This window comes from Otolemur garnettii, unplaced genomic scaffold (assembly GCF_000181295.1).
Source record: "Otolemur garnettii isolate 467f Iridium unplaced genomic scaffold, OtoGar3 scaffold00099, whole genome shotgun sequence".
In the NCBI taxonomy this organism is placed as follows: Eukaryota; Metazoa; Chordata; class Mammalia; order Primates; family Galagidae; genus Otolemur; species Otolemur garnettii.
The window spans coordinates 3733405-3744409 of NW_003852494.1; the positions used below are offsets into that span (position 1 = coordinate 3733405).

General features: G+C 42.9%; 1 protein-coding gene across 1 annotated transcript in view; it reads right to left on the reverse strand.

The window, feature by feature from the left end:
- Window positions 1-11005, reverse strand: part of LOC100955999 (strawberry notch homolog 1) — a 37765-nt gene that overhangs the window by 15073 nt on the left and 11687 nt on the right. The window contains exons 7-10 of the mRNA XM_023516833.1: window positions 6436-6510; window positions 4980-5126; window positions 4338-4432; window positions 4158-4250 (exon numbers count right to left, since the gene is read on the reverse strand). Of these exons, the coding sequence (XP_023372601.1) occupies window positions 4158-4250; window positions 4338-4432; window positions 4980-5126; window positions 6436-6510 (410 nt within the window). The remainder of the gene's footprint in view (window positions 1-4157; window positions 4251-4337; window positions 4433-4979; window positions 5127-6435; window positions 6511-11005) is intronic.

The window sequence follows — 11005 nt, forward strand, 5'->3', positions numbered from 1 at the left end:
AGCCTCCTGAGTAGCTGGGACTACAGGTACCCCTCCACCCCCCAATGCCTGGCTATTTGTTTTGTTGCAGTTTGGCTGGGGCCCGGTTCAAACCCGCCACCCTCGGTATATGAAGCCAGCACCCCAGTCACTGAGCCACAAGCACCGCCCTATTTTATTTTTTGAGACAATGTCTCAAGCTGTCACCCTGGGTAGAGTGCTGCAGCATAGCTTATAGCAACCTCAAACTCTTGGGCTCAAGCGATTCTCTTGCCCTTTCTATTTTTAGTAGAGATAGGAGTCTTGTTTTTGCTCAGGCTGGTCTCAAACTTGTGAGCTCAAGCAATCCATCTGCCACAGCCTTCCAGAGTGCTAGGATTACAGGCATGAATCACTGTGCCCAATCCTATTCAGCCTTATTAAAAATAAATGATGTCGTGCTATATGTTACAACATGGACGAACCTGGAATATATTATGCTAAGTGAAATGAGCTAGACTTAAAAGGACAAATAAAGTATGATTCCATCTAAATGAGATGGATAGACAAGAAGAGACAAATTATGAGACAGAAGTAGACTAGAGATTAGCAGAGATTGGACAAAGGGATACTGTGCAAATTAACCCTTGCAGTTCCTGTCAGGGGTGATAAAAATAGGTAGTAAAAGGGCCAGGTGTGGTGGCGTACGCTTGTAATCCTAGAGCTCTGGAAGGCTGAGGCGGCCGGATTGCTTGAGCTCAGGTATTTAAGACCAGCCTAAGCAAGAGCAAGACCCCGTCTCTAAAAATAGCTGGGCACTGTGGTAGGCGCATATAGTCCCAGTTACTTGGGAGGCTGAGGCAAGAGAACCACTTGAGCCCAAGAGTTTGAGGTTGCTGTAAGCTATGATGCCACGGCACCCAACGCAAGGGCAACTGAACGAGATTCTGTCTCAAAAGAAAAAGAGAATAGGTAGTAAACATGGATCTACAATACTGTGATTATAAACGCCAGTAAACTGTATACTTAAAAAATGGTTAAAATGGGCTGGGAGCAGTAGCTCATGCTTGTAATACCAGAGGGTTGGGAGGCTGAGGTGGGAGGAAAGCTTGAGGTCTGAAGTTCATTGAATCTAGCCTGGGTGACAAAGCAAGACTTTGTATCTCCCAAAAGAGAAAAAAAAAATTAAAACAATACATTTCATGTCATAGGTATTCTACCCCAATTTTTTCCCCCTGTTTTATTTTGTTGAGACAGAGTTCTATCTACCCTGTGCCCTGAGCAGAGTGCAGTGCCGTTGGAGCTCACTGCAACCTCCGGCTGTAGGCATCCTGCTGCCTCAGCCTCGTAAGCCGCTGGGATTATAGGTGCTCACTGCAGCGCCCGGCTGGGTTTTTCCATTTTTTTTTCATGAGTCGGAGTCTCACTTTCGCTCAGGCGAGTCTCAAACTCCTGAGCTTGAGTAATCCTCCCTCCTCCGCCTCCCACAGTGCTGAGATTACAGGTGTGAGCCACCATGCCTGGCTCTACCCAAATTTTTTAAAACTAAAAATGTAAGCTTGCACCTGTAGCTTAATGGTTGGGGTGCCACACACATGCACTGGGGCTGGAGGGTTCAAACGTGGTCCAAGCCTGATAACCTAACAAACAAAAAACAAAATAGCCAAGAATTGTGGCGGGCGCCTGTAGTCCCAGCTGCTAGGGAAGCTGAGGCAACAGAAGCACTTGAGCCCAAGAGTTTGAGGTTGTTGCGTCTTGTGACTGACACAGCACTCAAGCGGGTGACAAAATGAGATTCCATGTCCAAAAAATAAACAAAAAAAAAGTACTTATTACCCACCAAAAACCAATTGTATACATAAGTAAATGAATAAACTATGTATGAATTTTATTTTAATAAAGCCACAAATAAATGAATATATAATCTGAAACCACTAGAAATTAAAACATATAAATGTGTACATATATAATTCAGAAAATCATATATGTATATATATAATTTATGTTCCACAATAAAGATTCTGAAACAACTTATTAAAAGTGAGAGAACTGGCCAAGCGAGGTGGCTCAAGCCTGCAATCCTAGCATTCTGGTAGGCCAAGGTGGGTGGACTGCCTAAGCTCGCACGTTGAAGACCAGCCTGAGCAAGAGTGAGACCTTGTCTTGAAAAGTAGTCAGGCGTTGTGATGGGTACCTGTGGTCCCAGCTACTCAGGTGGCTGAGGTCAAAAAATCGCTTGAGCCCAAAAGTTTGAGATTGCTGTGAGCTGTGATGCCACAAAACTCTTGAGACTATGTCTCAAAAACAAAAGTGAGAGAAAATTAGAGTGCCATCTAACTTTTCCCACACAATCCCTTGTGTGGGAAAAGCCTCTACTAAAACCCAAAAAACTAGTGGGGCATCATGGCAAATGCATGTAGTCCCAGCTACTCAGGAGGCTAAGGCAAGAGGATTGCTCAAGTGCAGGAATTTGAGGTTGCCGGGACCTACAAGAGCATAACACTCTACCCTGGGTAACAGAGAAAGACTGTCTCAAAACAAGAAAATTTAAAAAAGGGTAAAAAAGAAAATATAAATCAGAGATTTCACATTTACTAAAACTAAGAAGTACAACAGGCACAACCTTATCAGAATAAAAGAATTCAAGGAGCAAGGTGGCGCCTGTGGCTGAGTGGGTAGGGCACTGGCCCCATATACTGAGGGTGGCAGGTTCAAACCCAGCCCTGGACAAACTGCAACAAAAAATAGCCGGGCATTGTGGTGGGTGCCTGTAGTCCCAGCTATTTGGGAGGCTGAGGCAACAGAATCACCTAAACCCAGGAGTTGAAGGTTGCTATGAGCTGTGTGACGCCACAGCACTCTACTGTGGATGACTAAGTGAAACTGTCTCCACAAAAAAAAAAAAAAAAGAAAGAAAGAAAAGAAAGAATTCAGAGAGCAATGTTTCTATAACCTTTCCTAAGTTATCTACTATAGAATTAAGCATTAAACAAAATGACTAAAGACCGATTAACCTATGGACTAGGAAGTTAATGGTAAGCATTAAATATATATGTACCCACAGAACTAAGACTAAATAAAGGTTAAAACAAAAAGTATAGTGTGTATATATATAACATATTATATGATATTACTATATACTTTGAGAATGCAGAAATAGTTAACTGTTTTATAAAATGAGAGAAACATACAAAACAGATTTTTTAATTTTATTTTGAGACAGAGTCTCACTTTGTCAACCTATAATTTTTCGCCTTTTTTTTTTTTTTTTTTTTGCAATTTTTGGCTGGGGCTGGGTTTGAACCCGCCACCTCCAGCATATGGGACTGGCGCCATACCCTTTTGAGCCACAAGCACCACCCCACTTCGTCAACCTATGTAGAGTAGTATGGTGTCATAGCTCACTGCAACCTGAAGCTCTTGGGCTCAAATGATTCTCTGGCTTCAGCCTTCCCAGCAGCTATGACTATAGACACCCGCCACAGTGCCCAGCTAGTAGTATAGACAGGTCTTGAATTCCAGAGCTTGCTTCAAGCAATCTGCCAATCTTGGTCTCTCAGAGTGCTAAGATTACAGGCGTGAGCCACTTACGCTGGACCATAAGAAAATACAACTTTTGGACTGGGCACGATGGCTCACACCTGTAATCCTAACATTCTGGGAGGCCAAGGCAGGTGGACTGCTCAAGCTTAAGAGTCTGAGACTAGTCAGAGCAAAAGTGAGTACCCATCACTACTAAAAATAGAGAATCTGAGGCAAGAGGATTCCCTGAACCCAAGAGTTTGAAGTTGCTATGATGCTATAGCACTCTACCCAGGGTGACAGCTTGAGATTCTCTCTTAAAAAAAAAAAAAAAAGAAAATGTAACTTTTAAATTTGTATTTAATAACATCCCTTAAAATACATTAAGTAAGGTGGCGCCTGTGGCTCAAAGGAGTAGGCCGCCAGCCCTGTATGCCGGAGGAGGCAGGTTCAAACCCAGCCCCCCAAAAAACTGCAAAAAACCCCCAAAACATATATATATATAAATATAAATAAAGTAAAACATATAAATGGATAAATTCATAATTATAATAACTTAAACAGAAAAGGCCAAACATAATTGGAAAAATGGTACCAAGTAAAGAAGACAATTAATATAATGCAGTCAATGAAATATTATCTATCTGAATAGTTAACATTTAAAGGAAAAGTCATACTTGTAATGACAAGTAAAAGCCATCGTCTGGTCCTGTCAACTCAGCCCAAATCTTGGTAGCTTCTTCCCATGACATTCCCCTCTCCACGCTAATCTGTAAAATACAAAACATTTAAAATCATTTCTCTAGATGCCTCACAGGAGGACTAGAGGCTGACATGTATATGTTTCCCAAACTTACTGTATATAATTCTACATGGCCAGAGGTTGAATACCCTGGGGTCAGAAACTTCTTAACATCACTTTTCCTCACCTTTTCATCTCCAGAACCAAGATCTTAAATAAGAAAAAGCAACAAGTAAATGTAAAAGGAACATTTTTATCAGGAATACACATATTTTTTATTTATTAATTTTTTATTTTTCTAGAGACAAGTCTCACTTTGTCACCCTCGGTAGAGTGCTATGGCATCACAGCTCATAGCAACCTCTAACTCTTGGGCTTAGGTGATTCTCTTGCCTCAGCCTCCCGAGTAGCTGGGACTATAGGTGCCCACCACCAACAGCTGGCTATTTTTTTCTTTTCTTTTCTTTTTTTTAGACGGAGCCTCAAGCCATCCCCCTGGGTAGAGTGCCATGGCATCACAGCTCACAGCAACCTCCAACTCCTGGGCTCAAGCAAGTCTCCTGCCTCAGCCTCCCAAGTAGCTGGGACTACAGGCGCCCACCACAACGCTCGGCCATCTTGCAGTCAGTTTCAAACCCCAAACCTGGCTAGGGCCGGGTTTGAAGCCGCTACCCTCGGTATATGGGGCCAGCGCCCTACTCACTGAGCCACAGGCACCGCCCAGGAATACATATATTTTTAAAATATCCCTACTTACCTAAGATTCCCATATCATATCTTCCATTTTTTTTGGCATTTTGAACAACTGCAGTAAGTGTATCCGCAAAATACTGAAATAATGCATTTTGTTGATGTACTTCCATGCCTAAAATTCTATTTAAGAACTTTCCTATGTTGTTATAATCTGCAATGACAAGATTACATAGATCATTTCATGCATTCAAATGGTAACTGTTATTCATCAAGGCCTAGTTCGAACACCACTTTCTTTTCTATAGTATTCCTTTGCAACTTTCACACTGTCCTTGCAACAGAGCTACCTACCATTTGCACATCTGCACCTCTAGCAATGAAAACAACTACAATTTGTGCACAAAAGATGTTTGTTGAACTGAATTTCTGCATGTTCACTTGAGAAAGCATGAACACAATATAAGCACCTCAGAAAATTAGTTCTCCAGTATTAAATCTTAACCTGTGAAATTACAAGTACTCTCTAATCCAGAGAACTGCAACTGTGCGTGCATGGTCAGAATACCCAGGAGCTTTGGCAAACCACTAATGTTGGAGCTCCACCCCTGGTTTCTGTAATTTTTAAAAGTTTGACAGCTTAGCTCATGCTTGTAATCCCAGAACTTTAGGAGGCCAAAGCAGATGGATTGTTTGAGTTCAGGAGTTAGAGACCAGCCTGAGGAAGAGTGAGACCCTATCTCTGAAAATACCCAGGTGTTGTGGCAGGTGCCTATAGTCCCAGCTACCTGGGAGGTTGAGGCAAAAGATCACTTGAGCCCAAGAGTTCGAGGTTGCTGGAAGCAATGACACCATGGGACTCTACCCAGGGTGACAAAGTGAGACACTGTCTCCAAAAAAAAAAAAAAAAGTTAAAAATGAATAAAAAACAGAACAATTGACTTGGCGCCTATAGCTCAATGGCTAGGGCTCCAGCCTCATACACTGGAGTTGGCAGGTTTGAAACTGGCCTGGATCAGCTAAACAACAACTGCAACAAAAAAAAAGGAGGGGTGGGGCGGCGCCTATAGCTCAGTGAGTAGGGCGCCAGCCCCATGTACCAAGGGTGGTGGGTTTGACCTTGGCCCTGGCCAAACCGCAACAAAAAAATAGCCAGGCGTTGTGGCAGGCGCCTGTAGTCCCAGCTACTCAGGAGGCTGAGGCAAGAGAAACGCCTCAGGCTGGGAGCTGGAGGTTGCTGTGAGCTGTGATGCCGTAGCACTCTACCAAGGGTGACCAAGTGAGACTGTCTCTAAAAGAAAAAAAAAAAAAACTTACTTAAAAAAAAAATAGCAGGGGCGTTGGGGCATTATGGTGGGCTCCTGGAGTCCCAGCCACTTGGGAGGCTGAGGCAGATAATCTCTTAAGCTGAAGAATTTGAGGATGTTGTGAGCAGTGAACACCATGGCACTCTACCAAGACAGTGGGACTATCTCAAAAACAAAAAAAGAAGTTATATGCACACACAAAGTTAATACTACTACCTTTATCGAGAGTAAGAATTCCTGAGCGATCTTCAACATTTATCAGGCCAACTCCTATAAGTCCTTGTCGAACATCTATAAGAAAATAAACTTACATAAAATCTTATAATCCAAATGAGTCAAGGAACTGTTACCTAACTCATTACACTAGATCATTTTCTAGTTATTAAGACACAGCCTATTTATCTTCCACAGTTCCAATTACCTAAATAGATCCTATAGTCCCCAAAGGTCTGTAGATACTCCAAAATCATTGAGTTCTCAAGCCTCACATTATATTTTATTACTTTATTAAAATAACTTCACTTTCCAAAAGCAGTCCTGTATAGTGGAGATCTTTTGTCTATGAAGTTCTCATCCACAGAAATCTAAATAATTTTACACATGTAACAGGTGCTTTAAAAAGCATAGTAGTGTGCAGGCTCCAATCCAGACTTATAGAAATAAGGGTACTAAAGAATAAGGTCAATTATGACCCAGAAAATCTTTCTGAAAAGCTATCTGATAATGGGCTGCACCTGTGGCTCAGTAAACAGGATACTGGCCCCATATACTGAGAGTGGCAGGTTCAAACCCAGCCCTGGCCAAACTGCAACAAAAAAATAGCCGGGCACCTATAGGCCCAGCTACTCAGGAGGCTGAGGCAAGAGAATTGCCTAAGCCCAAGAGCTGGAGATTGCTGTGAGCTGTGATGTCACAGTACCCTACAGAGGGCAACAAACTGAGACTCTGTCTCTAAAAAAAAAAAAAGCTATCCTATAGGGAGAAAAAAGTCATCTTTATATAAAGACAACTATGTAAAGTTTAGCTGCTGGCAAAAAAACTAGAAACCATTTCAACATTAATAGCGAACAATTAATTATAACCATACTGTGCAATGTTATGGAATTGCTGGTTAGATACATGAGTTAATTCTATGGCTACTTACTTACAAGATTGTTTTAATTACTATTTCCATAACAAGCAATCATTTGAATATTCTCTTCTGAAAATTATTTTTATTCTTAGTACTTTTTTCTACCAGGTTGTCTTTCCTTTTATCAATTTTCAGTGACTATATACATTATGGATATTTGTCCATTCTCTTATAAAAGTTGACTCTATCAGTATTAACATTTACTTGTGATGTACTATTAACTGAGAAAAGTACATTCCCAGCAATATCATACCACATAAAAGAAAACACAGACGTAGAGGACTGCTTCTGTTCACAGTGTCAACATATGTGACCTCAGGTGAAAACGAAAGAGGGTGTTAGGGGATTACTAACTATCTTTATTATATAAATATTTCCAGATTATTTTCTTGGTTTTTTTTTTTTTCTTTTTTTTGGTTTTCTTTTTAAGATAGAATCTCAAGCTATAGCCCTGGGTAGAGTGCCATGGGGTCACAACTCACAGCAACCTCAAACTCTTGAGCACAAGTGATTCTCTTGCCTCAGTCTCCCAAGTAGCTGGGGCTACAGGCGCCCGACATAATGCCTGCTAGCCATGATGTACGTGGCCAGCGCCCTACCCATTGAGTTACAGGGGCTACCCTACAAATTTTTTTTTTTTTTTTTTTTGAAACAGAGTCTCACTATGGCATCGTCGGTAGAGTCCCATGGTGTCACAGCTCACAGCAACCTGAAACTCTTGGGCTTAAGTGATTCTCTTGCCTCAGCTTCCCAAGTAGCTGGGACTATAGGCATCCACCAGAATGCCTGGGTACTTCTTGGTCGCAGTTCTCATTGTTGTTTTTTAGGTGGCCCGGGCTGGGCTCGAACCCTCCAGCCTTGGTGTATATGGCTGGCACACTACTCACTGAGCTATGGGTGCCAACCCCTAGATTATTTTCATTACTTACAATAAATAAATAATCTTTAATTTAAAAAAACTGAAAATAGGCTTGGCGCCTGTAGTTCAAATGGCTAAGGCACCAGCCACATATATCTGAGCTGGTGGGTTCGAATACAGCCTAGGCCTGCCAAACAACAATGACTACTGCAACCAAAAAATAGCCGGGCATTGTGGCGGGTGCCTGTATTCCCAGCTACTTGGGAGGCTGAGGTAAGAGAATCACTAAAGCCCAGAAGTTGGAGGTTGCTGTGAGCTGTGATGCCGCAGCACTCTACGCAGGGTGACAGTTTGAGGCTCTGTCTCAAAAAAAAGTGGAAATAAGGCTGGGGGTAATGCCTTACAACTGTAATCCTAGCACTCTGGGAGGCTGAGGCATGTGAATTCCCTGAGCTCAGGAGATTGAAACTAACCTGAGCAAGAGGGAGATCCTGTCTCTACTAATAATAGCCAAGTACTGTGACTACCTACTTGAAAGGCCGAGGCAAGAGAATCAACAGAGGCCTAGAGTTTGAGGTTGCTGTGAGCTATATGACTGCCCTCTAGCCTGGGTGACAGGACAGGACAGGACAGGACAGGAAAGGCAAAGGGGGCTCAGTGCCTATAGCTCAGTGGTTACAGCGCTAGCCACACAAACACACCGGGACTGGAGGTTTACGCCTGGCCTGGGCCTGCTAAACAACAATAACCACTACAACAACAAAAATACCTAGTGGCTCGGCACCTGCAGCTCAGCAGCTAGAGCACCAGCCACATACATCAGATCTGGTGGGGGCAAATCCAGCTCAGGCCTCCCAAACAGCAATGAAAACTAAACCAAAACACAGCTGGGTGCCTGTCCTAGCTATCTGGGAGGCTGAGGCAAAAGAATAGCTTAAGCCCAAGAGTTAAAGGTTGTGAGCTGTGACGCCATGGCACTCTACCCCAAGGAGACAGCTTGAGACTCTGTCTCAAAAAAAAAAAAAAAAGAAAAGAAAAAAATAGCTAGGTGTTGTGGTGGGTGCCTGTAGTCCCTGCTACTTGAGAGGCTAAGACAAGAGAATCACTTGAGCCCGAATTTGAGTTTGCTGTGAGTTGTGATGCCGCTGCACTCCACTGAGGCTGACATAGTCTTCATCTCAAAAAATAAATTTTTTTTCACCAACTTATTTTCTAAAATATATTCAGTTTCCCAAATTATTAAAATCTCTTCTATTTACATTTATGAGATAGGCCAAAATCTACCCAAATTCACAATATGGGTTTAAAAATCTGTATGGTACTACCTATTATTTTAATCACGGAAATTTCTAAGCATGGAAAAGTAAAAAGATTACTCTATGAGCCATGTGTATGCATCCAGCTTTAACAATTATTAACTTATGGCAAAATTTGCTTCATCTACAATCCTCAGAATAAACCTAGTATTTATTTAACTATTAAAAGTTAAAATCAGCTCAGCGCCTGTGGCTCAAGTGGCTAAAGCACCAGCCATGTACATCCAAGGTGGTGGGTTCGAATCCAGCCCAGGCCCGCCAAACAACAATGACAGCTGCAACCAAAAAATAGCCGGGCATTGTGGCAGGCGCCTGTAGTCCCAGCTACTTGGGAGGTGGAGGCAGGAGACTCGCTTGAGCCCAGGAGTTGGAGGTTGCTGTGAGCTGTGATGCCACAGCACTCTACCCAGGGGGACAGCTTGAGGTTCTGTCTCAAAAAAAAAAAAAAAAAAGAAAGTTAAAATCTAGGGAGGTGGCGCCTGCGGCTCAGTGAGGAGGGCGCCGGCCCCATATCCCGAGGTTGGTGGGTTCAAACCTGGCCCTGGCCAAACTGCAAGAAAAAAAAAGCTGGGTGTTGTAGCAGGCACCTGCAGTTCCTGCTACTCAGAAGGCTGAGGCAAGAGAACTGCCTAAGCCTAGGAGTTGGAGGTTGCCCTGAGCTATGTGATGCCATGGCACTCTACTGAAGGCAATAAAGCAAGACTCTGTCACTTAGAAAAAAAAAAAAAAGAAAGAAAATTAAAATCTAGGGTGCGCCTGTGGCTTAGTGGTTAGGGCAGTTCGAACCCGGTCACAGCCAAACTGCAACAAAAAATAGCCGGGTGTTGTGGCGCCTGTAGTCCCAGCTACTCAGAAGGCTGAGTCAAGAGAATCGTTTAAGTCCAAAACTTGGAGGTTGTTACAGCAATCTACCGAGGGCAATAAAGGGAGACTCTGTCTCTAAAAATAAAAAAGTTAAAATCTATTTCTGAAAGTGATTTATTAAATCTACTAAAACTACTTTGCTCTGTTAGTATTAGAGTAGTATTGGCTAAGATAAGAGTATCACTTGAGGCCAGAAGTTTCACACCAGCATGGATAACACAGTGAAAACAGACTCTACAAAGGATAAAAAAAATTAGCCAGGCATAGTAGTATGTACCTGTAAGGTGCGCTACTAAGGAGGCTGAGGCAGAAGGACCGCTTAAACTCAACAGTTCCATCCTATCACAAGCTACAATTACACCACAGCACATTAGCCTGGGAGGCAGGATGAGACCATGTCTCTTAAAAATTTCAAGGAAGGCTCAGGGCCTGTGGCTCAAGTGGCTAAGGCGCCAGCTATATACACCTAAGGAGGCGGGTTCGAATCCAGCCTGGACCCGCCAAACAACAATGACGGCTGCAACCAAAAAACAGCCGGGCGTTGTGGCGGGCGCCTGTGGTCCCAGCTACTTGGGAGGCTGAGGCAGGAGATTCGCTTGAGCCCAGGAGTTGGAG